Source organism: Cucurbita pepo, chromosome 7 (genome assembly GCF_057944985.1).
Source record: "Cucurbita pepo subsp. pepo isolate OVF chromosome 7, ASM5794498v1, whole genome shotgun sequence".
In the NCBI taxonomy this organism is placed as follows: Eukaryota; Viridiplantae; Streptophyta; class Magnoliopsida; order Cucurbitales; family Cucurbitaceae; genus Cucurbita; species Cucurbita pepo.
In genome coordinates, this window is record NC_141804.1 from 433,745 (window position 1) to 458,632 (window position 24,888).

Genomic DNA, 24,888 nt, shown 5'->3' on the forward strand with positions numbered 1-24,888 from the left:
AAAGAAATCGCCGTTGCCGGGGATCGAACCCGGGTCACCCGCGTGACAGGCGGGAATACTTACCACTATACTACAACGACTTACTTATTCGATTTGTAAATTATTTATAATTTACAGTTATTTTCTAATCAGTTTTGAAGAAAGATAAATTTTTGACTAAAAATTGTGTTTTTTTCTTTTTTCCTCTCAATATTTGTTTACAAGTTTTCAAAATATGAAACCTTTAGATTTTAGCCAAATTCCAACCACAAAATCAAATTAATTCTAAAAAAATAAAGTAACCCACAAAAAATAGTTCATGTAATTGTATGAAAAAACAATTAATTCCTTAAATCTATAATAAAGATAAAAAGAGATTAGTTCTGATATTTTTACTTAGCAAAAGGATTAATTCTGAATCTTAATAAAACCAATAATCCATGTTCTGTATGTTCATCGTTCTTATTACCCTGTTACCCATCCAAATCAACAAGAATTTGATGAAATAGAAAGCACAGAAGGAAAGGACCCATTTTTCAGTAGCCATAGTATTCAAAAGGGGTGGCCTTCAATCAAAATGTGGTCATAATCTGAGTAAACACACAAGACCATAAGGGCAAAGCAAAAGAGAAAGTTATGCATTACTTGTAAGAAAGATCCCTTGACAGACACAGACATCTCCACAACAGCTTTTCATGAACCCAAAATAAAAATTTTGATTGAATAAAACCCAACAACAGAGCAGCAGCAACCATAGCATCTACACATCGTAAAGCATATCGTTATCGTCCCGCCCCATAGTATCATATTTCAGATCGAAAAACATTGCCCTTCAACTTCAACTTCAACATCATATAAAATTCACATAAATTGGATAGTCAAATAGGCTCTATTTAGTTATGATTTGGTAGCTTTCATTTTCCACCAGCACCACCAAACAGATAATCCAGAGAAGATCCACCGCCAGGAGCTGCGTGGACCTTGGTTGAAGGCCGATCCTGCACCCACAAAAGAAAGCCGATCAATCACTCTATAAGGGGGAGCTAGGCTTTTTTTGCAGTAGTTATCATATCAGGGTAACAAAGCTTTCTTCCTCGTAGGTCCATTTTTTTGCAAAGATCAGTTACATCCTCTTTTGTGTCTGGCCTAGATTGGGTGATTTTGGACAATTATTGCTCTGTGTGGGGTTATAAGACCACATATGCGTAAAACAAGCTGAAGAGACGTGGACGTCCTTGAGTGCAATTTGAGAAAATAATCATGAAGATAAGTCATGGATATGATGATGTCTTCAACAATTCAAAGATGGGACAGGAAAATGGAAGAATTTGAAACAACAGCCTAAAATGTGATTAACAGAAATATGAGCAAGTGGGTTATCATAGCGGCTGCACAATACTCTTATTATAGACATGATTGTGACATAATTCTGTGGTCTAAAAGTAATTACTTACATCCAAATCCAAGTAATACATCCTTGTTTGCTCCCATATATTAACATTTTAACATAACATCTAACTGAATGGTCACACAAACATTCTTTTTCTCAGGATAAGCACTATGTCATACTCCTCAAAATATTCAGGATGTATTTGCAATGTTTAAGGACAGAATGACACATCATGTCAAATGTCACACTCATTAGGGCACACAGGAAAGTGAGGAGTAAGGTTAGTTGACCATCGTATCATCTAGATTGGATAGAAAGATTCGTTGATAGACCAAACAAACTGTATTTGAAACATGTTAAACTGAAATAAAATTACTTCTCTCGCAGTTATCAACAACATGCTAGTAGTTAGGTAAGACAAGATCAATTGCAGAATAATCCTAAATGTAGCCATACCGTTATGAAATTGCCAGTGTTCTGACCATCAGCCCTCAAATAGTTGTTTGAGGAGCTACTATGAATACCAGCTGGAATCTGCTTGCCAGAATCTGTAGGTGGTGAAGCAGTAGCAGCAGGTTTGGAAGCTGCTGGTTTGGATACAGGCTTTGCTTCATTAGAACGTGGTGCTGGTGCTGGTGCTGGTGCTGGAGCTGGTGCTTGGCCACCTTTGGGGGCACCTGCATTGGGAGATTCTCCACTTCCAAACAGATACCCCAATGAGCTCTGCCCACCACCACTGCTAACTCCACGGCCCATGGCTCTTTGATTTCTTTCAAATGTCACAACTCAGAAGCTTGCCTTCCAACCAGAAGAAATGGAAAACGAAAAAATAAATGAAGGTTAGAACATAAATGGGTGAAAATACATGGCTGAAGGACCTCAAAAGCATGCTTAGAAATCTATATATTGCATATAACTTATCCAAGAATCAAAAGAAAATTTTGAATCTCGAGTTATAGTGTAAGAAATCAAGCCTATACAGAAACAAAACGTTGAAATTGATGTTTGAACATCACACTCGATCCATATTTCCATTTTAATCATTGCTTTGTTATAACCATTTAGGGACTTCTCTAACTTCAGCATGTACCAAAATAGTCCTAATTTGCTGAGGTAAAAATTGTCCTCTAAATAAGTAAAACAACAACCCTAATCGTGAATATACTAACATGACCTACGTTGCACAATAAATAGAAAGTTGTAAAGGTGTTGTCATGCTCTAAAGAGGATATGTTAAGAGCAATAAATTTCCAAATAAAATATTGAACCTAGAAGACAACCAAAGCAAGGACATGGAACATGAGAAATGGAGCTACTACATCAATTTCAAAACACGACCACCATTTCTGTCAACCTACTACAGTTGTTTCATATTTATTGACAAAAAGTTGCACAGGAGCGCAAGAGGCACGTTCCACCTGCCTTATACCCTAAATACCCAACTCAAATTTTGATCACTTCACCCAAAAGTAAGAAACAGTTAAAATGTAGACATTTACTGTAGATCGTCTGATAATCTTTGATACGATCAATAAACATGAGCACGCTCACAATTTAGCAAAATCGGCCATGCCAAACAAACCCTAAGCATAACCAAGATCTGATCAGTGCAGCAATCAAGAGGTAATAGACGATAATACAAAAAGAGCTAGGGGAAAATTCGCAACAAACATCACAACACCTCGATCTCAAATTAAAAGCAAAGAGAACAGTTCCAACCGCACACATCTGACAGTAAAAAAGAGAGAGAGAAAACCAAGTAGATCTGGCCAAGGAATGCAAGTGAAGGTAAACAAACAATCGTATACCGCTAAGTAATCGAGCAAAAAGACGCTAAAACAATCACGCATTGAGATGAAATCCTTGGTTCAATGACAGCAAAAACGTGAATTCGGAAACTGAAATGAGCGATAAGAAAGCTAAAACACGAAGGTAAGAGAAGATCTAAGTGTAAGGGTTAGAAATTGGCGCAAACCTTCCGGCGACGATCGGATCTGAGGCGAACTTCAGAGTTTCAGAGGGAACAAAGAAATGAGTGGGCTGGTGTACTCGTACCTAGCACGCAGTCTGGGAAGATACTTGTGAAATTATTTATTTATTTATTTATTTATTACACGCGATTTTTTCAATTAATAAATTACTAAAAATAAATATTCGTTTTTTTTGTTTTTTTTAATTTGCTATTCTTTTTTAGTTAACGAGTAAATCCGACCATTAAATTTTTAAAATTTTAATTTATCCACGTTGGCTTAGAAATTTTTTAACTCTTAATATAAAATAAAAATTTGATTTTAAAATTTAAAAAAAAAAAATCACAATGTAAATAAATAAATTAAAATTCAAACCGCTTTCAAACATGTCGTTGTAGTATAGTGGTAAGTATTCCCACCTGTCACGCGGGTGACCCGGGTTCGATCCCCGGCAACGGCGAATTCTTTTTTCACGCTTCATTTTAATTTCATCCAATTTTGGTTTATTTTATTTCCATATTTGGCTATATTTCGGACATGGTTTTCAGTGTTCTTTTTCTTCAATTGATTCTTTTATTGTAGTTTAGAGGTTTAATCAATAAAATTATAAAATTACATATATTTAAACTAATATTTTTTTATTAAAAAAATCAATTTCCGGTACAATTAATATTCTCAACCTATTAGAAGCGGTATTAGAAATTGACCAAGAGTCTGCGACATGTTCTCGAGCTATTAGAAATTGACCCAAAAGGCAATATTAGAAATTGACCCAAGAGTCTGTGACATATTCTCGAGCTATTTGAAATTGACCCAGAAGTCTGTGGCATATTCTCAACCTATTAGAAGCGGTATTAGAAATTGACCCCAAGAGTCTATGACATATTCTCGAGCTATTAAAAATTGACCCAGAAGTTTATGACATATTCTCAACCTATTAGAATCTGACACGTGACATATTCTCAAGCGATCAGAAATTGACCCATGAGTCTATGACATATTCTCGACCTATAAAAAAGTGGCACGTGGCATCAACGTCTAATACCCGATACACTAATTCGATTAGGGGCAACCCATGTTATTGATCTCAATTCAATGTTTGGCAAGGAAAGGATACACAAAAACAAATAACACAGCAAACATTCTAAGCTTTAAATTATGCTGAAGGGGAAAAAGATAGCAAAAGAGTCATGAAATCTACTTGGAGGCGTCTCCAGCAGGGTTGAGCTCATCCCAAGCTTCAATCCAAGTGACCATTGCCTCCGAGAGCTTAACGAAGTAGGGATCGATGGGGCCGAGCTTCTCCTTCACTAGCTTCGACAGTTCGATGTAGCATTTCTGAACCGTCGTGCATTCTTTCGGGAGGACGACCGATTGGAAGAACGGGATCAGATCTTCTTGCCAGAAGATCCCTTTGTACTCCTTTCTCAGGTTGGTGAATGGGTTGCTGGCTTTGCTGTGCCATATGTAAGGCAGTCCTGTCTTAACTCCCCACCCCATATGGTCACAAATCACCTGAAAACACAACAAGTTCATCAACCAATATATTCTTAGATCAACACGAGTCAAAGGGTCGTTTGGGCGGAGCGCTTATATACATACCTTCACACACCAACCAGCCCACATGTCGTCGTATCGTCCTATCGGCTGACCGTCTCCCATGAGTCCAAAATACATAGCAGGTCCGATCAGTTCACGGTTGAATCCGAGATTCATTCCACACATGGGAAACAAGGTTCCCTTGGGAATTGTCAACACTGCATCAACATACCTAAACAAGGTTTACAGAGAACATCTCAATAAAGCAAGCATGGAAGTCGAGTCTAAAAACGAAGCGAAGCACGGCAGGGATCACACTGACCTAGAGTTCCTTTCACGAGGCTTGACGAGCTGCGTTGGAGCATCGTAGTCAGGAATGTTAAGCCAGAGTCCATGAGAAACTGCGGTCGGGACACCCTCACGAAGACTGAAAGGGTATCCACGCACAAAATCTGCACCTTCTCTGTATGGATCATACAGAGTGTTGAAGAAATTTGGGGTGGCTGGTGATAGAAGGTTCTTTATGTGCTGCTCGAGCGCGTTGATATCCTTGTTCGACGGGTCCTTCGCAACCTGCAACGACAGATTTACAAGAATCCATCAAAATTTGATCATCTTTGTAAATATGAAAACGAATCAAAATCTTCCCATGTTCACTATATCAGTTACAAGAACTTCTCAACTACTTAGCATCAGTAACATTTACAAGTAAACTCGACGGTCCTAGAACGTCGAATCATCCGCTAAACAACTATTAAACTCAAAAGCTAAAGCTGGTTCGTTACGGTACCCCTACACCTTTTTGATATCATTGACCAAAACATAAAGGGACTGTATGTGTAACGGCACAAGCCCACCGCTAGCAAATATTATCCTCTTTGGGCTTCCCTTTCGAGGTTACTCTCAAGATTTCTAAAACGTGTCTGCTAGGGAGAGGTTTCCACACCCTTATAGGTGTTTCGACGTGGGATCTCACAATATAGGACTCATCGAAAGAAAGCTATAATTGTCAAGAACAGGAGAACTTCTTCAAACAAACAAGCATTTCCACAAGATCTGTTCCTCCACTAACATATACAAATCCAATATCTGTTCATAATTTGCAAGAACAAAATGGATTTAACCACACAAACCAGAACTCAGAACTCAGAACAAGAAAATAAAAAAACAAACCAAAATCAAGTCAAGGCAATTCCACAAACAGTTAGAGCTCATAAACAATGGCCATCAACAAATAGCAAAAGAAATCTCAAAAACAAAAGTCAACTAGCAAAATCAAGTAGATCTTACAAAGCAATCATCGTCGATTGTGTAGATGTACTTCTTCTTGGAAACCATATATCCAAAGCATCGACAAGCAGAATCCTTAAACGAAATGCACGAGGCCTTCGGACCAAGAATCCGATTGATATCGTTCCGATTATAGAGTTCATAGTCGAATCCTTCAGGGACCTTAATAGTCTTCGAAGGATCACCATCTTGAACGATGATCAAATGGTATTGCTCGAAGAACGGTCTCCACATCTCCAAGAAATCGAGGTTCCGGATGGTAGGGATGACGATATCGAGTTCATCTTTCAAAAGGGGAGTGGGTTTTACCGAAGCTTCCGCCATTGTTAACCAATTTAAGAGTAGCAGAAGAGCTTCAATCAGAGAAGAGAAGACTCGGATTAGACTTGGAGCGAAGAGAACGGAGACGACGATTATATATATATATAGATTTGAGATTGTTCTTGGGCCATTTGGATAATCGGGTTTTCTGGATCTGGATCTGTCAAGAAAAAAATTAATTAATTTTTTAAAATTTGTTACGAAAATTTTGAAATAATTATAAAATTGAAATTGGAAATGGGAATGGAGGTATGTGTGGAAGTCAATTATGTTGACAATTCTTGTGACAGCTAAAACTGCCGTAATTAAAAAAATAATTAAAGAAAAAAAAAAAAAAAAAAAAAAAAAACAGCTAAGGAAAGAACGTGTCGGACAACGTTACCGCAGCCGCAGCCAGCCAGAAAGGGACAAAAGGCTTCACGTTCTAATGGAATTTTAGACCGCCCCCCCCCCCCCCCCCCCCCTTCAACGCGCCAACTTTCCTCCCACCTTTTACGTTTCTTTATTCTTTTCAAAAGAATCCTTCAACAATTCCATAATTGCCCATATGCCCTTCTATTCTTCCTTATTTATCTTTTTTTCCTTTTTTTCTTACAAAATAATTGTCGCCGTGTACAGAGGAACAAAACATTTCTTATAAGAGTGTGGAAATTAGTTCGGTGTTGACGTATTTTAAAAACTGAGGCTGACGATAATATGTAACGGGTCAAAGCGAATCATATCTGCTAGTGGTGGGCTTTGACTGTTTATAAATGGTATCAGAGCTAGACACCAGACGGTGTGCCAACAAGGACGTTGGGTCCCCAAGAGGGTGGATTGTGAGATCACATATCGGTTGGAGAGAGGAACAAACCATTCCTTGTAAGGGTGTGGAAATCTCTTCGAAACATTTCTTTTAAAAACCGTGAGGTTGACGGCAATACGTAACGAGTCAAAGTGAACAATATTTGCTAGCGGTGAGCTTAGGTTGTATCAAAGCTATACATTGTGTGGTGTGCCAACGAGGACACTGGCCCCTAAAGGGAGTGGATTGTGAGATCACATATCGGTTAGAGAGAGGAACGAAACATTCCTTATAAGGGTGTGGAAATCTCTTCGAAACATTTCTTTTAAAAACTGTGAGGCTGACGGTAATACGTAACGAGTCAAAGTGGACAATATTTGCTAGCGGTGAGCTTAGGTTGTATCAAAGCTATACATTGTGTGGTGTGTCAACGAGGACACTGATCCCTAAAGGGAGTGGATTGTGAGATCACATATTGGTTGGAAAGGGGAACGAAGCATTTCTTATAAGGGTGTGGAAATCTCTTCGAAACATTTCTTTTAAAAACCGTGAGACTGACAACAATATGTAACAAGTCAACGTAGACAATATCTGCTAACGGTGAGCTTAGGTTGTATTAAAGCTATAGATCGTGCAATATGTCAGCAGGGACACTGGCCCTTAAAGGAGGTGGATTGTGAGATCCCACATTGGTTAAAGAGGGGAACGTTTTAAAAATCATGACGGTGATATATAATGAGTCAAATTGAACAATATCTACCCGAGTGAACTTGGGTTATTCAGGCATAGATTTAAACTTTTTGATACTTGATCTATTTTTCAAATATATATATATATTAGTCAGTTGAACTATGCTCAAATTGACAATACCATAACTTGACTGGTATGTTTTTAAACCTTAAAACATGTCTAATGGAATAAAGTTGAAAATTAATATGATATTTAATTGTATTACACCTTTTAATTTTGGATCATGCTAGATTATGTCTTTTATCTTGTTTATGTTATTCAATTATTAGTCACATAAGGCCCACTAAACAAAAAAAAAAAAAATATATATATATATATATATATATATATATATATATATATATATATATATATATATATATATATATATATATATATATATTTAATTTGGATTATTTTTGTAATTTTCAAACAACCACTAATAATAGAAAGGAGGAATTGCATGGAAGTCCCCAAGTTGGGGCTAATTTATAATTTACCCATAATTTGGTTGCTAATGTATGAACAATTTTTCTCATTAAATGCAATAAAATATTTATAAAAATATATATATTGTACCAAAAAAAAATTAATTAGACAATCTTCCATTGGGCCATAGCATCCAAAACTTGTTTAAGAATAAGGTTAAATCCTTAACACATGGCAATTAGAAAGAAAAATAAAGGTTTAAGGCATTAATCACGGTCAATGGTTGTTTGGGTCGAGAAAAAAAATTATAATACGAACAATTTTATTGGGTTTAGAAAATGTCCCAACTCGATCCAACCCAATTTATTATACCCGAGTAAATGAGGGGTACATGAATAAACCGAGAGCGATCATGAGGATATGATGATTTGAAGTTTTAAAAAATTGAAAGTCGCTACCTATACCAATAAGGTGTACTTTTCTTTTCGGTGGCTCAATAGAAACTCCATAGTTAAGCGTGCTTGCTTGAAGTAGTTCTATATTATATGACTTATGTTACCATGTCGTAAGAGATGTAGGTCATTACACAACCCATAAATACCGAACTCAATCCATAAATACGAGTATTAATCCCTTCTTAAAAACATAATTAAATGGTTTACTTAAGTCAACTAAAGTTTTTCTTATAATTAATTTAGTCAACTTGCGCTTAAATGAGCGATTAAGATATTGACCATATTTTAAATAGCCATTCCAAGTTTAAACAATTGAAAACAAAAAGGATGGTTATTTACGAGAATAGCCCACAAGTTTCGAAGCGTTTTGGGCCCATATATCAAATGGCCCAATAACGCAACAAGCCCAATAGGCCCAAAATCAATACGACCAAAAAGACAGAATATAATATATTTATTTATTTATTAGCTATTTTCTTATTTATATTATTTACATGTCCGGTCATGTCTAATAAACCAATATTTAATTAGAATTTGAAGTTCTACCCATGTAGTTTATAAGAATTTAAATTTGCAACTTATTTACTATAATAATAAATAAACAATATTCAAAATAGAGCAAAGTTAATGCAAAAAAGTGGCAAACTTGATGCATATTATATGAAGTTGATGTGACATGCATTTAAATATAGCATATGGTTCATGTGATGATATTAAATGGATAAATGTATGAGATAATATATAGTTTAGTGTGAATAATATAATTAAATTACTAAGTTGAATAGCTTTGTTTGAGTAGGATTCATCACTTTGATGAATGCGTTTAAAGAAGATGTTCAGTTGTTTAGTATATTATGAAAGTCGTATTACTTGAAGGGGCATGCTGCAAGAGCGTAGGAGACATCACTAAAGGGCAATGGCAACTATTGGATTTCACGTTGCTAGATTAAGATACGCAAGAGAAGATGCCTTGTATCAGGTGAAGATAGCAAGACTCGAACCTATAATATAATCATTATAACGTATTAAACTATAAGCCCTTATGAATCTTGAAAAATCCTAACTCACTAACTAAGCAACCACAGAAAGGGGAAAGTTCTAACCTTTCCTTTTCCCCATTTCAAAAGAAACTCATTTTTTTTTTAACAAGAACAGCGAAAACAACGCAAACCCATTACTAAAAATGAAACTAATTTGATGTTAGCAAACCCTAGGGATAGCTCTGCAAATCAATGGAGTTTGCATTTCCAAAGAGAGTTTGAGACATTCTGACAAGTCAACGCCATTAATGCCCTTTTCAGAAGGAACCCATTTGAAAGCTTGAAGCAACTGAGCCAACCAGAGATGAACAGTGGCCAATCCCATGGCTTTTCCAGGGCACACTCTTCTCCCCGCACCAAATGGAGCCAATCTCAAATCACTTCCCATAACACTCACTTCCTCTGCCATGAACCTATTTGGCTCGAACTTCTCAGCCTCCGACCAAACCTTTTCATTGTGTGTTATTGCCCACATGTTCACCATCGCCGTCGTCCCGGCAGGAATCAGCCTCCCGCCGACGTCCACGTCGTTGACTGCGAGCCTGGCCCATGATAGAAGTGGCCCTGGTGGGTGCAGTCTTAAACACTCTTTGACAATGGATTGAAGAAATGGAAGATTTGGGATATCAGAATCTGAAATGGGTTTGGATCTTTTGCCAATTACTGAATCGATTTCGTTTTGAGCTTTGGTTTGGATTTCTGGGTGTAGAACCATTCGAGCTATGATCCATTCCAACAGTATTGCCACTGTGTCTGTTCCTCGAAAAATCATTTCCTGTCCAAAATTTGATAGAAAAAGTCATGAAATGAATTGCTTTACACTTAAGTTAGCGCCTAAATTGATGAAAAAAATGGAGCAGGAACAGGAAAAGGACGTACCCAAAGAACAGCAATCATGTCGGAATCTGAGAGCTTGTCATCTTTCTCCAAATCAAGTAGGACATCAACAAAGTCTCTATTATGTTCTTGTTCTTGTTCTTCGTGTTCGTGATGTGGCTTAACTTTCCTCCTCATTCTATGTTCGTCAATGATTTTTCCCACAAAAACATTCACCCTAGAAGCCAAACACCTACATCTCTTCCTCACACCTTGTAAATCCAGCCAACCCAGAAAGGGAAAATGATCACTCCAATTGAAAATCCCAAGCAATTCATACCCTTCACTCACCAGTTCCTCAAGCATAACCCCATCATTCCCCATTGCACTAAACTCATAACACTTACCAAAAACAGTCATCATAACATTATTCAAAGACCCAAAATGAAGAATCTCCTTAACTCTAACTTCCCCATTCAAAGCCATGGAATTCTCAACTTCCCTTATCATTTTCCCTCCAACTTCCCTTCTAAACCCTTCAAATGCACTGATTCTCTTAGGACTAAACATGTAAGTAGCTGAAATCCTTCTCAAATTCCTCCAATACTCACCATAAGGAGCAAACCCCATTGCTCTGTGGAAAAGAAGTTCATAAGCGGATTCCTTCACAGGCCTATCAGCAAAGGAAGCGCTATTAAGAATTTCCTTGGCAAAATCCGGGTGGCTTGAAATTACGAATTTGGTTAGGCCAACAGAGAAGGCCATTAAAGGGTGTGCTTTGAATTAATTGGAAAGTGCAGAGAGGGCTTTGTGAGGGGTTTTTGAGAGAGTGAAGATATGGAGGAGACCGATGAATGGGAAGCCGGAGGGGCCGGGGATGGCGGCAGAGGCGGCGGTTTTGGACTTGGAAAGGGCCCAAGCGAGGCCGCCGGGGTGAAGGAAGAAGGCGAAAATGGAGAGAAGAAGCAGCGCGGAGAGAAGGGCTGGGAAGCTTTGGGAAATGGAAGAAGGGAAATGGAGAACAAAGGTTTGGAAGTTTAGTGATGACATGGTTGGTTGAGTCTGGTTTGGCGCCAAGTAGAAGACAAGGAGACGGCTGGAAATGAGAGTGGGAGAGGGGTTAAATAGAAACGGATTTTTAACTATGGTTAGAAAGATAAATTAACCAAGGTTAAAATAATTGGGAGAGAGAGAAAGAGAGAGAGTTTTATATTTTTTTTTATTTATTATTAAATTTAGTTTTTGATTCTCAAATTTGTAGTGTAAGCTTTTAAATTATAGTTTTTGATTCTCAACAGGTTTACATGTTTCAATTATATATTCATCATTTCAAATATTTATTTTTAGTATTGAACTATTTACATTTCGTTAAAAAAAAAAAAAAAAACAAAAAAAACAAAAAATCAACTAATTCATCAACTTTCTCACTTAAAATGAAATACCAAAAATACGAAAATAAAGATTGGCGCACCCTTAGCTTTTTATTATTCTACACAAAAATAGAAATTTGGAGGGATTACCAATTTGACAGGGAAGCTTTTTGATTGATAGGGAGATGTTGAATGATTGTTTTTTTATTGAATAATTCTTTAAATTTTATGGTTGTATGTAAAGCATGTCTCAAATATAGAATCTTTAGAGATTTTGCAAGATTACCCACTAATAGAAACTAAGAATAGATATCATAAGTTAGAAGTCTAATTAGATGAAATCGAAAGGAACGATACTTGATTACACACTGGTTTGTAGCTACCTTCCTACCAACCATTTTTTACAGCTAAATGAGATTACGAAAATGAAAAATTAAAACTCGTTTACTAATTGTCAAAATTTTAATAGGGTATATACGAAGAAATATATATATATATATATATATATATATATATATATATATATATATATAAAACACAACAAAGTATTATGTGTAGCCAATTAATGTTCAAGAATTTTAATAGGGTGTGAAGAGAGATACCTACACACTGCACATAGATGTGTAGCCAAACAATGTTCTAAGAGAGAAAATCCCTCCCCCAAACAAGCATCAAACAAACACCTGTCCACCTGTTGAGAATATCACACAACCAGTAAATCCCAAAACTCAAGAACTTGCAGTATGATACCATAATCAAAGTGGACAGACTAAACAATACTTTAATCTAAAAGTAACCTTAACACAAGGTACAAAAACAAAGATAAAATAAAGACAGGTTACGGAATATATATATATATATAACAAAGAAAACACACAAGCGTGGGAACAGAACAGAGACACTTCGACAGATTATCTCGGAAGAGAGTAAATAAGTAATAGATTATTTGTACGATCAGTGGAAATAAATACAGTGGGCAGTGTGGCCACACTTACATTTACACTGTCACACACAATTCCCATTACGGCGCCGCCCTACTTCCTTGTTTCTTCCATGTCTCACTCTCAGGACAGAAACCCAACCTTTTTCTCTTCCCCAACTGGGACTATAGATCCATTATGCTATTTGGCCTACCTTTGACATCAACAATGCCACCAAATCTGATCTTGCATGTTATATTTTTCTCTCCTAGACATTGATTTAATTATAATATCTCCAAAAGTACCTAAACTTTATAGAAGGGGGAGTGTGCTTCTGTAGATGGGATGGGATATCTTTCTAAAGGGAAGATTGTTTGAAGAGAGAATAAGAAGAAACATGTCTATTAAGGAAGGTTGCTAAACTTAGAAGAGAGATAATAAACCTTTCTATTACTTTTGTATTATATACTCCCTCCCGTAATATTAGAATATTTTTGGACCTTAGGTTATTTTTAATGATTCTGACATGACTATAATGGTATGGAACTATTTTATTGTAATGGTGAAATTCTTCCAAAAAATATATATATACTTCTTAGGTAGAAGTGTACTAGAAAGAGAGAGAGTTAGCATTTTTTTTTTTCCAAGAGAAATGTGCTTCCTAGTTCTTATAGACCCAAAAATACTTTCCCAAAATATTCCACCCTTTCCAAGTTTATTGATTTTATAATGAAAAGTAGAGGGTTCTGTGTTACCATATCCCACCATCAGTAAGATTTTAGTATGGACCAAACAAAATGTCAGGAATGACTAATCCAATGGGAATATGTTGTTTAACCCGATGGAGAGAGATGTCTTTTCGTGATTTAAAGAGACATTTTTTTATAGTGAAGTGCAACAAAGGATCATACCTTTTATAGAAGTAGAATAAAGGGAGGCTTCCTTTTCCTTTTTCTGAGAAAGAGAGGCCTAATCATTTGAAAATTTTAATGAACTATGATGAAGAACACAATCTTGAATTTATGCATGTTCACAGTTGGACTTTTAAGCTTTCTTCAATCACAGGTTGTTGCCACATTCTTCGATCCCAACTAGATACTTTTAAGAAATTATAATATAGTTTACATTAAAAAATTCAATTTGGGTCGTAATATATAGCAAATGGTATTTTTTTCCCCCTAAATAGAATGGATACTCATTACTACAACCCTGCAAGTATTCTCTACATTTACGGCTGAGATAATGGGCTCAAGCTTATCGAGTAAATTTTCTCAATGAAAAATGTATGACGTCGGATCGTCTAAAGTTAATAATGGCTGTCTGTTACATACCTTATCAGGAGAATATTCCGTGGCATCCATGAACGAAGTCAGCATGGAGATGGACGGTGATGAGCTGGTTGGGGTCGCATTCCCATACTTTGCTATGGATTATCAATGAGACCTATTGAAAGACAAGATTTAAGACCCAAAACAGTTCAGACACGTAAGGGGTTCCAAATCGCAATGCAACGCTAGGAGCAAAAAGGTAATTATGTAAAGTGTAAGGTAGCAAGTTGCAAGACAAGATATGGGTGGGATCTGGTTGATTTAACACCTTCATCTTACTTATCAAGAAACGTTAACCTTTTGGAGATGGAGGTGCAGGAATTATTCCCCATTTCGCCCGCACGTCATCCAAATCCTCGTGGAAGTGTCGCTCATAATATGTGCACATGAGATCATTGCACCGCATGCCAGCACGGATGGCCCAAGGGAAGTAGTGCTGGAAGAACAAATTTCTCTGTTTATCATTGAACCTTGCTGTGCCTCCCAAAACGGACAGCATGCACATTGGGAGGTGCATTTGCTCAAATTCAATAACCTTCAATGCCGACTCACCAATCAAGTTGGTGGGAAGACCAAAAAGCGTGTGCCAAAAATCATGAACCTCGCGAGCTCGCATGGCAACATATTCCAGTTCGTCAGTATCCATGAATCGAACAGGAGGCCGGTCATCTGGAGAAAAGTTCCTGGAACCCATAAAATTGGCATATACAGCGCCAAATGTGTTGGATGGAAGGTCCCACGCATGCCCAACTTCTGATGATAAAACACGTGGTCGCTCCAACAACACCGCCTGAGAAGAAATTTGTTTTGTTTCATATTCAAATAGACGACTCACGAAAGCCCATACATGGTACCAAGGAATTTCAAGAGATTCTAGTCATACAACAGATGAAAAATAAATTTAGCAAGCTGAAACTGGAACATCATGATAAAGTTCATTTGGGACAAGTAACATGACGGAAAGGAAATAACTGAGCCAAAATGACGATCTCTCAATAAATTTGAAATGTTGATGCCTTCCATATTAGCCAAATGGAAAAAATGAAACAATTTAACCAGGCAAGAGAATGAAATAAAAGAAACTAAAATATTCATTTGAAATGGTAAATTGCAGGTTCCAACTTAGTTGCATTGCTCCATATCATGTGTTCTAGAGCATTTCCAATACCAACACTTCGGTTAAACTAGCGTTTCATGTTTTTGTTTCCAAGAGAGGAAAGGAAGCTTTGATGGGGAGGGGAAGAAAGGGATGCATGAGCTTCTCAGCCAATTACATTATCCAATAGGAATACACAAGAACATCAACTCAATAAATTACAAGTCCCAATTCATTCTCAAAAATGAATTTAAAGAAGAAAAACTAAACCAAGTTGTTTCTGCAGCAATCAAATAAAAGCAATTCCATCAGTTATACAAGATAACCATTCTATTCCTTTTGTATTCTTCATCTTATTAAATATAAGCATATTAGGTTTTTCATTTTTATTCCATGAGAAAAGACTTGCAAACCACGAAGGAATATGAAACATGGAAATATTAAACATAGTATTACAAAATTAAGAGCTTACTCTGCCTTCGGCACTTCTTTTCATCCTCTCGAGGACTCTTTCAAATGCTGGCTTTCCGGTTGTCTCCCCAAGAGCTGCTATTAGATCTGCTCGGCGTGGATCGAGCAAGGCGCCTACTGCTGAACCAAGTGCAACAGCTGCTTGCTGCCATTTATTTAGCTGGATACGTACGCCTACCATATCCAACAGTACCTTCTTTTTTTTTCTTTTTTTTCTTTTTTTTTTGTTTGCTGTAATGAGGGGGGAAAAAAGATAAAAATGCTCGATCATTGAAGGCCATAACGAAACCATAAAAAGTAATTTACTAGATACTTACAAGTTCAAACTAACCAACAATACCTTCAAAATTTGGCTATTTCTCTTCATCAGAAGTTCTAAACCAGACTTCAACAATGAAAATATAACAATACCTAATACCAAATATCGAGTATACAAAAATCTTAAGTAATTTTAGACCTAAATAGAGGCTATCTAGATAGAATAGACCAAAACTCCAGCCAAGAGAAGGTAAATATTAAATTAAAAGAGAAGTAATACTTAACAGAACTTGGCACTTTACGAAGCATTTCTCCTAACACTTCCTATACAAAGGGAATATGTGTCATATGCTGAGGGTAGGATTTTTAGAGAAATATCAAGGGAATGCTGGCTCAATAAAACTTGGAAATTATATGTTTGGTCATTGAAGTGTTGAGATGTAAAGAATGCCCTACCTTAAAAGAATGTAAAGTACAGTAAAAGGCTACAGCACAGTGTGACACCAATGTTTAAAGCAAATTCACTAGCAGAAAAGTCATCATCTACTTTAGGATCAAAATTAATTTTTCTTAAATGTCTAACCAGATCCCAACCTCTCTTCTCTACGAATAATGAAAAAATCTTGAGAGGCTAAAAGATAACTGCGACAAACTATAGGCTGTCTGATTTCAATAGACTCCATGACTAACAGTAGATAAACAACAAAACCATCAGCAGAAATAGTTAGCTCCTGCCTGAATATCAGCAACATCATAATATCTCATAGCTTATCCTTGCAACATAACATAAAACTACGGATATGATGGTAATAAAGAAAAAAAAAAATCCTATAAAGCGAACTCCACCACTTTCGCAATCGATCTGTTCTCAGTAAATTGTCCAGGATTTCTCGAGTAAGTAGTAAGAGCAAATCATTCATTAGTACGAACGTGATTCTCTGGAAAATCGATGTCGAGAAATATATTCAAAACTCCATAAATTTCCCCGTAAATCAACAAGGAAATCAAAATTGAATTAAGAAAAATTAATGACATCGGAGTCCAAAGTAAATCCAACACCGAGAATTGCCAAACGAAAGCAGCGACACGTTCGACCAAACAAAAATCAAATAGAAAAGCTGAATCAAATCGGAATATAGGCCAAGTAATCAGCTGATTGAATCGGTTGAGCACGCAACACAAAATCTTACAAACGCATTTAGTTGTCATGCTATGCAAACACATACAAGCAGTTTCAGAAAGAGACGCTAATTCAGTAATAACAATTGATAATATGATCAACCGACAAAACATTATCATTGTGCAAAGAGGCGAGAGGAAAGACTGCGACTAAAATATACAACACGAAACGAAATGAACTGAAACGAAACGTGATTACCTTTTTTCCGAGAAATTCTTCAGATGAGATTCAATCAGGGAGAGCAAGAGAAAGTGAAAGCGAACGTTCCTGATCCAGATTGAGAGAGTTAAAGAAGGCAATAGAAATGATTCTATGAATCGAAGAGCGGGAGAGAGATCCAGAACGAACAAATGCCACCAAGGGAGAAGCGGGAAGGAATTAAGAGAGCGTGCGAAGAAAACATTTCCGCCAAAAATTATTTTATTTTATTTTATTTTTTCTTTTGGTCAATTGTGTTGGCCATTATTCTATTGGGCCTTGTTAAGTTGTAAGCCCAATAACTTCCATTATGTTATTGGGCCAAGTTTTAGTTTTCGAATGGACTTTCAAACAGGCCCACAATAAAATAAATGGTCTTCTAAAGGAAGTATCTATGAATGGACGTTATTGATTTGATTAGAACCCCAATTTAATCTAACCAGCTCGCTACGGTTCGTATTGACACGTATCTCGGTATGAAAATATAACCGAGGGTCAACACTTACCCTGTTTTAGTTTTCAAGAAAGATGAGTTTTGTCCATTAGCCTGCAGTCGTTTCACGTAGTCCTAATGGGTTCGGCTACCTATCACTCTTTCTTTTTACTGGGCTCCCCCGCAACGACAAAAGAACCAACCAATATCAATTTTTGGGTCTGTAACTTCAGTATCAACCTCGATGAATTACAAATTATGAGATAGGGTAAATAAGGGTTTCTTCGTAATCGAGACCATAATTGAAGTCAACCCTTTACTACCTGCTGGACCGACCTTTTCCTCATTTTAAAAATTTTTAAAAAATATACATAAATAAATGAAAAATATCGGAAATAAGTCTATATATTAAATATTAGTTAAAAAAAATTAAAAAAAAAAAAAAAGAGTAAAAATAGGATATTTATGATTTATGAATAATAATTTTGGGAGTTGGAACTGAAATCGAGATATATTCGGTGGAGACGTGTCGAGTTGTGATGACAGCTGGAGTGGAGCAGTGGCTTTTGACAAGAAATCAAGTGGGGCCCACCCTTTACAGACCAATATGAGTATTTTGACTCTTGGCCAATCACAGCTCGACACGTTTTCTACACCTAATCACCCCAACTCACCCCCTCTTTATGCCTTTCCATTGTCCTTATCTTATTTGCACTTTCGTCCTCACTTTTTACCATATTAACTAAAATACCATGATTTTTCCCTTTATTTTATTAGTGGCTAAATTGTATTTTCAAAATTATAATATTTTATATTATCACCATTATAACAATATAATAAAAAATTGGCTAAATTATCCTACCTTAATTGTTACGAGACATTATCGACTTACCCTATAATTTAAGGGTCGGAATTTTTATTTTGCATAAAAAAAGACCTAATTATAAAGGAATTATAATATTTAGTGAACCACGATAGCTTAGGGTATGCAAACAAAAATGTAGCGTGTGACGTATATAAAAACTATATGCTAAAAATGATTTGTATGGAAATGGTTTGAATGCATGTATGAAAAAGATTAGACCTTTGAGCAATGATCTAACAAGATTCCACTTTTGATAGTTCCATATCACTATGATATATGAGTGGCCCATAGTTAATAATTAGGGCACTATATTTTAATGCTTTGAGCATATATTAAAAGGAAAAACATTATATTATAATATTTGAACCATTTTTTTGTATTTTTAGATAATGTTTTGTGGGGTTTTTTTAATTAAAAAAATGACGGGTGAACATAATATTTAGTGTGAGATCTCATATTGGTCGGAGAAGAAAACGAAACATTTTTTATAAGATGTGGAAACCTCCTCCCTAGTAGATGCGTAATGGGAAAGCTCGAGGGGGATAAACCCAAAAACGTTCAGGGAAGCCCAAAGAGGATAGTATATGAATGAGTACCAGTTTCACTGTGCAACTCTAAAAGACGTGTGTGAGGTTGACGACAATACGTAACAGAGCCAAAGCGGACAATATCTGCATGGTACTAGAGCCAGATACTTTACGGAGTGGATTGTGAGATGACGACAATACGTAACGAGTAAAAGCGGACAATATCTGCATGGGACTAGAGCCAGACACTTTACAAGGATGGATTGTGAGATGATGACGATACGTAACGGCCAAAAGCGGACAATATGTGTATGGTATTAGAGCCAGGCACCAAGTGGAAGTGGGTTGTGAGATCCCACATTGGTTGGAGAGAGAAACTAAGCAAACCTCTCTCTACTGGCCTTAACAGGAAAGCCCGAGGGGAAAAACCCAAAAACCTTTAGGGAAAGCCCAAAGAGAATAGTATCTGAATGAGTACCGATTTCATTGTGCAACTCTAAAAGACATACGTGAGGTTGACGATGATACGTAACGTAGCCAAAGCGAACAATATCTGCATGGTACTAGAGCCAGACACTTTACGAGGGTGGATTGTGAGATGACGACGATACGTAACGGGCAAAAGCGGCAACATGTGTACGGTATCAGAACCAGGCACCGAGCGGAAGTGGGTTGTGAGATCCCACATTGGCTGGAGAGGGAAACGAAGCAAACCTCTATCTACTGGCCCTTGACGGGGAAACCCAAAGAGGATCGTATATAGATGAGTGTCAATTCGGTCCAACCCTGAATTTTGTAGGGACAACTATGGAAGCATCTTTATGGTACTTTGTCCATGTGCTAGGGCTGTCTTAGTGTAGAGTGTGTGAGTCCAAAAACATAAACACATCAAGCTCTTGTGCCAAATTCATGTCAAGATATTGCTTTCTTACCATGTCTTTTCTTTGCTTCTTGCTTGATACAATGAAGGGAAGAAGCCAAAAAAATGAAAAGCAAAAGGCAAATTATTTTAGTTGATTTGTTGGATTTCCTTACACCATTCAATAAACCGATTGGACTCGTTGTGTACAACACGTACTTGAGAGCTCTTTGTACTGATCGGGATTATCAGTGAAATGGTTTTGTCAATCGATCTAAAATAAAACTAGGTTTAGCCAACAACCAACTCGTTTACACACTTTTAGGTTACAAACACTGTTTAAGCATATCTCGCAGCTCAACTACAAAAACATGTCATGTCAACATTTCGTTAATAAAACTCGGGCGACCGAGTCCAAATGGTAACTTTATGTTTTGTTAATAATATTCGGGTAACTGAGACCACGGTAGCTTTATGTTTTGTTAATAATACTCGGGCCACTGAGACCAAATGGTAGCTTTATGTTTTGTTAATAATATTCGGGCAACCGAAACCAAATGCTAGCTTTATGTTTCGTTAATAATACTTGAGTGACCAAGACCTGGTGATCGAAACTGAATTAGCTTTATGTTTTATTAATAATGCTCGAGCGACCGAGACCGAATGATAGCTTTATGTTTCATACGATAAACAGACACATTAAATGAATTTCTCAAATTTTTTTGGAGGTTGAGAATCAAAACATTATCCGAAAGTGTGCTCTATTTAGTCTTGACCTAGTTTTATTTCTTTTTCAACGTCAATCACCCAAAAAGGTCGCCTTTGGAATGGAATAGAAACATGTAATACGAATTTACCATCCACCCCTCCTCCCTCTCTTTTAAAAGCAGCCAACCCATGTAATATTCAAGTTTTCCCAAGGGTGTAATCGTCATTTTACAAAAGTAACTTGAGACAACATATAGTGGTATAAGGGTCACCACCACTCAAATGTCGACACGTAATGACCCAACAAGCTTCAAATGGCTGTAGGATTAGGGCTTCAAACACCCAAAGAGATGACAGTGGGGCCCACTTTTTTAAAAATGGAATTTTTTATTTTTATTTCTTAAAATTGATTTTTTTTTTAGGTTATTTTTTAGGGTTTAGACCTCACCATATAACTATATATTGTTGTTCATTTCAATTCAAAAAGATTGCTATTTGTGATTATAATCCTAGGAATAAAACTTAAATCTTTCATAGAGAAAGAGAAATTTAAAACGAAAAAAGTCGACCCAATGAATTTGAACTTTATCGAACGTTTTAAGTATCTTAACTTTCTAAGTAATTTTCGGGTTGACATTTGCCAATTGTAACAACCCAAACCCACTAATAGCACATATTATCCGTTTTGACCCGTTACGTACCGTCGTCCTCGTGATTTTAAAACACGTCTATTAGGGAGAGGTTTCTACACCCTTCTAAGGAATGTTTCGTTCTCATCTTCAACCAATATGGGTTCTCACAATCCACCCCTTGGGGGCCAAGCGTCCTCGCTGGCTAGCTCTAATACCATTTGTAACAGCTCAAGCTCACCGCTAGCAAATATTGTCCACTTTAGCCCGGTACGTATCGCCGTCAGCCTCACGGTTTTAAAACACGTCTATTAGGGAGAAGTTTCCACACCCTTATAAGGAATGTTTCGTTCTCATCTTCATCCAATATGGGATCTCACAATCCACCCCCTTGAAGGCCAAGCGTCCTCTCTAGCACACCACTTAGTGTCTGGCTTTAATACAATTTGTAACAGCTCAACCTCACCGCTAGCAAATATTGTCCACTTTAGCCCGTTACATATCGCCGTCAATCTCACTGTTTTAAAACGATCTCTTAAGGAGAGATTTCCAAACCCTTATAAGGAATAAATACACAATCACTGCCAATTTGAACATAACTCAACTGATTAAAATATATACTCTCGATCAAGAAGTTAGAGGTTAGAGACTTCAACGATCGATATTAGGGTTTGTTATAAGTGTCTTATCTACTGGGTTATACTTAAATTGTCGGGAAAAGCTGACACAAAAGGAGACGGTGACAATGAATTACAAGCTACATAAAGTTAAAGGGGTTTATGAATATGGGATTCTCTTCTCTCTCTAGGGTTTTGTAAGAGAGAGAGAGAGAGAGTTATAAATAGAACAAGTTTAATGCAAAAAAATTAAATTTTTAAAAAGAAAAAAAAAATGGGAAGAGGTAAGGTGGAGCTGAAGAAGATAGAGAACAAAATAAACCGACAGGTAACCTTCACAAAACGAAGAAATGGTCTTCTTAAAAAGGCTTATGAGCTCTCCATTTTGTGTGATGCTGAGGTGGCACTCATCGTCTTCTCCACCGGTGGCAAGCTCTATGAATTCTCCAGCTCTTCCAGGCATGTCTCGATTCGAATCTCTAACCTTTTTTGTTCGGAGCGTTCGTGTAGCTCCGTGCTTGATTTGATCTGTTTATATCGAACTCGAGACGGGTTCTTTTCGTTAACCAATTGCAGTATAGCCAAGACGTTGGAGAGGTATCAAAGACATAGCTATGGAGCTTTGGCAGCCTCCCATCATCTCAAGGACACCGAGGTCATTTCTCGTCTTTGCTCGATTAGGTTTAGTTATATAAAATGGGACCTGTTTCAATTATGTTCGGTAAAAGTGATTTTAACTATTTCAAAATTACTCTCGTGCCCTTCGTCGGAATGTTTTTGGATACAGAAATGGTACGAGGAGTATTTGAAGCTGAAAGAAGAAGTGGAAGGTCTGCAGCATTCACAGAGGTGGCGCAACCCTCCTCCTCCGCCGTGGGAGGATCTTCTTCAAGCTGTTCTTCATTCTTATTTAATTTTTTTTTTTTTTTTTTTTTTTTAAAAACCCTTTTTCTCTTAATTAATTAATTAATTATTATTGTGTTATGTAGACGAATTCTTGGAGAAGAATTGGAAGATTTGGAGACGAAGGAATTGGACCAACTCGAAATTCAATTGGAAACGTCTCTAAAGCAAATCAGGTTCACTAAGGTAAAATTAACGTTCGAGTTCAATGAACGGAGGTAGAAGATTCGAACCCGATCTTGTGATCTAGGGCACAAATTTTATGACCGTTGAGTTATGCTCGGGTTTTTTTATTTTATTAATTATTGTGAATTATTGAAATTTTGCAGAACCAAACCGTGTTTGATCAGTTATCTGAGCTAAAAAAGAAGGTAATTTTTTTTTTTACCGTTGGATGTTTGAAAGTAAATGGGTTAATTTTCTTCATTTGTTTATAGGAAGAATTACTGCTGGAAACTAATCAAGCTTTGAGGAGGAAGGTATGGAATAATTAAGTGCACTAATTAATTTATTATGAGATTTAATATTTATTTGGTTGAAATTAGGTTATATATATTAAAAAAAAAAACCCAGAATTGATGATGACGTGATTCTTTTTACTGCACTGAGTTACCTCTAAAACTAGTGGTAGGTAAAAAAAAAAAATCTTTATTATTTAACCTATTGGTCAGACTTGGACCCGCTAGAAATGAGATGGGTAATTCTAGTTTCGGTATGAAAGTCCCACGTGAGCCAGAGCACTTATGCTCAAAGTGGACAATATCATATCATCGGTGAGAGTCGTGTTCACTAACATGGTATCAGAGTCCATAGTATCAGAGTCATACTCTAAACTTAGTCATGTCAATAGAATCTTTAAAAGAAAAATGAGTCGAGCTTCGATTAAGGGGAGGTGTTGGATGAAAGTCCCATATCGGCTAATTTAGCGAGAGTCGTGATCTGCTCGGTGGACACTTGTTTTGAGAATTTAATGTCAATTTACTCGTATTTATAATGTAGGGAGGAAACATCAAACCTTCAACCTGACAAAATGTAGTAAACGTTTTATTAAATTCGATACAAATCGTAAACCTACCAACGAAATCGAACAAATAATCGAAAACTCGAGCTTCACGAACCTAGATTCATTAAAACCGTGACCCGAACATCCTAACCCTAATGTGTGGCTATGTATTCCTTTGAATGGGCAGTTGGAAGAAAGCAGTGCAGCTCTTCATTCATCATGGGAAGCTTCGGAACCCAACAATTTGCATTACTGTGGACAACCTGAGGCCTTTCTTCAAGGCAATAATATTGCATTGGAAAATAGGTAAAATGTTATATTTATTATTATAAAATAAATAAATAATTAATTAATTAAATAAAACCCTTTATTTATTTATTTTATATAAATTTAAATATCTAATTTAATTTATGGGTTATTTATAGTTACAATCCAGCCGAGGTTTCAAATCAAGAAAACGCCATAAACTCCGAGCCAGAAGGTAATGAGTTGCCTTCGCATTGGATGATGCTTTGATCTTATCTTATAAAAATATATTACATTAAACCATACTCTATTTCAACCCATTGTGACAATAATATATGTAGTAATTAATACATGAACCATATATGATCTAATGCTCGATTTTCATCTAATTTTTTGTTCTCGGGTCCTGTTAAAATATGGTTACGTTGTTTAATTTCTTCGAGTGAAACCTGATTTTGGATAGCGAGATTTGAACCTTTGATCTAGTGATCGAGAGAAACTCACTTTGACTTTTGATTTCTCTGGTTGACTTTTG

The 24,888-nt window shown here is 36.6% G+C and overlaps 5 protein-coding genes and 1 non-coding gene across 6 annotated transcripts; 1 reads left to right on the forward strand and 5 right to left on the reverse strand.

The window, feature by feature from the left end:
- Positions 1–8: 8 nt before the first annotated feature.
- TRNAD-GUC (transfer RNA aspartic acid (anticodon GUC)) lies at positions 9–80 on the reverse strand. Its single transcript has one exon. It is a non-coding gene; the product is annotated as a tRNA-Asp (tRNA).
- Positions 81–590: 510 nt separating this feature from the next.
- Positions 591–3,502, reverse strand: SPR1 (spiral1). Its single transcript, XM_023681929.2, has 3 exons — positions 3,345–3,502; positions 1,826–2,167; positions 591–977 (listed from the first exon to the last, which is right to left on the reverse strand). The coding sequence occupies exons 2-3, from the start codon at positions 2,123–2,125 to the stop codon at positions 894–896; spliced, it is 384 nt and encodes a 127-aa protein (XP_023537697.2). The 5' UTR covers positions 2,126–2,167; positions 3,345–3,502; the 3' UTR covers positions 591–893.
- An 899-nt stretch (positions 3,503–4,401) lies between these two features.
- LOC111798968 (putative UDP-arabinopyranose mutase 2) lies at positions 4,402–6,702 on the reverse strand. The gene is made up of 4 exons (XM_023682332.2): positions 6,169–6,702; positions 5,201–5,451; positions 4,942–5,110; positions 4,402–4,854 (listed from the first exon to the last, which is right to left on the reverse strand). The coding sequence occupies exons 1-4, from the start codon at positions 6,490–6,492 to the stop codon at positions 4,537–4,539; spliced, it is 1,062 nt and encodes a 353-aa protein (XP_023538100.1). The 5' UTR covers positions 6,493–6,702; the 3' UTR covers positions 4,402–4,536.
- Positions 6,703–9,793: 3,091 nt separating this feature from the next.
- On the reverse strand, positions 9,794–14,652 carry LOC111798717 (cytochrome P450 78A5). Its single transcript, XM_087125542.1, has 4 exons — positions 14,364–14,652; positions 12,715–12,803; positions 10,806–11,415; positions 9,794–10,701 (listed from the first exon to the last, which is right to left on the reverse strand). The coding sequence occupies exons 1-4, from the start codon at positions 14,406–14,408 to the stop codon at positions 10,087–10,089; spliced, it is 1,359 nt and encodes a 452-aa protein (XP_086981668.1). The 5' UTR covers positions 14,409–14,652; the 3' UTR covers positions 9,794–10,086.
- Positions 14,653–14,657: 5 nt separating this feature from the next.
- On the reverse strand, positions 14,658–17,767 carry LOC111798718 (coenzyme Q biosynthesis Coq4 family protein / ubiquinone biosynthesis Coq4 family protein). The gene is made up of 4 exons (XM_087125543.1): positions 17,564–17,767; positions 15,929–16,158; positions 14,913–15,150; positions 14,658–14,796 (listed from the first exon to the last, which is right to left on the reverse strand). The coding sequence occupies exons 2-4, from the start codon at positions 16,106–16,108 to the stop codon at positions 14,753–14,755; spliced, it is 462 nt and encodes a 153-aa protein (XP_086981669.1). The 5' UTR covers positions 16,109–16,158; positions 17,564–17,767; the 3' UTR covers positions 14,658–14,752.
- A 4,622-nt stretch (positions 17,768–22,389) lies between these two features.
- SEP4 (K-box region and MADS-box transcription factor family protein) lies at positions 22,390–24,742 on the forward strand. Its single transcript, XM_023682335.2, has 8 exons — positions 22,390–22,660; positions 22,778–22,856; positions 22,989–23,050; positions 23,191–23,290; positions 23,434–23,475; positions 23,542–23,583; positions 24,295–24,413; positions 24,533–24,742. The coding sequence occupies exons 1-8, from the start codon at positions 22,476–22,478 to the stop codon at positions 24,621–24,623; spliced, it is 720 nt and encodes a 239-aa protein (XP_023538103.2). The 5' UTR covers positions 22,390–22,475; the 3' UTR covers positions 24,624–24,742.
- The last annotated feature ends 146 nt before the right edge of the window (positions 24,743–24,888 follow it).

Excerpts from the sequence above, each read along its gene's own strand:
- SPR1 (XM_023681929.2), bottom strand. The coding sequence starts at position 2,125 with ATGGGCCGTGGAGTTAGCAGTGGTGGTGGGCAGAGCTCATTGGGGTAT. Across the intron at positions 978-1,825 it reads ACACTGGCAATTTCATAACG|GATCGGCCTTCAACCAAGGT; the intron begins GTATGGCTACAT and ends TTGTGGGTGCAG.
- LOC111798968 (XM_023682332.2), bottom strand. The coding sequence starts at position 6,492 with ATGGCGGAAGCTTCGGTAAAACCCACTCCCCTTTTGAAAGATGAACTC. Across the intron at positions 5,111-5,200 it reads CCTCGTGAAAGGAACTCTAG|GTATGTTGATGCAGTGTTGA; the intron begins GTCAGTGTGATC and ends AACCTTGTTTAG. Across the intron at positions 4,855-4,941 it reads GGGCTGGTTGGTGTGTGAAG|GTGATTTGTGACCATATGGG; the intron begins GTATGTATATAA and ends TTGTGTTTTCAG.
- LOC111798717 (XM_087125542.1), bottom strand. The coding sequence starts at position 14,408 with ATGCTGACTTCGTTCATGGATGCCACGGAATATTCTCCTGATAAG. Across the intron at positions 11,416-12,714 it reads CATCTATGTGCAGTGTGTAG|GCCTGTGAAGGAATCCGCTT; the intron begins GTATCTCTCTTC and ends CTTTGCTGATAG. Across the intron at positions 10,702-10,805 it reads ACATGATTGCTGTTCTTTGG|GAAATGATTTTTCGAGGAAC; the intron begins GTACGTCCTTTT and ends AATTTTGGACAG.
- LOC111798718 (XM_087125543.1), bottom strand. The coding sequence starts at position 16,108 with ATGGTAGGCGTACGTATCCAGCTAAATAAATGGCAGCAAGCAGCTGTT. Across the intron at positions 15,151-15,928 it reads AAAGAAGTGCCGAAGGCAGA|GCGGTGTTGTTGGAGCGACC; the intron begins GTAAGCTCTTAA and ends ATTTCTTCTCAG. Across the intron at positions 14,797-14,912 it reads TCTTCCCACCAACTTGATTG|CACTACTTCCCTTGGGCCAT; the intron begins GTGAGTCGGCAT and ends TTGTTCTTCCAG.
- SEP4 (XM_023682335.2), top strand. The coding sequence starts at position 22,476 with ATGGGAAGAGGTAAGGTGGAGCTGAAGAAGATAGAGAACAAAATAAAC. Across the intron at positions 23,476-23,541 it reads TATCTGAGCTAAAAAAGAAG|GAAGAATTACTGCTGGAAAC; the intron begins GTAATTTTTTTT and ends ATTTGTTTATAG. Across the intron at positions 24,414-24,532 it reads AATATTGCATTGGAAAATAG|TTACAATCCAGCCGAGGTTT; the intron begins GTAAAATGTTAT and ends GGTTATTTATAG.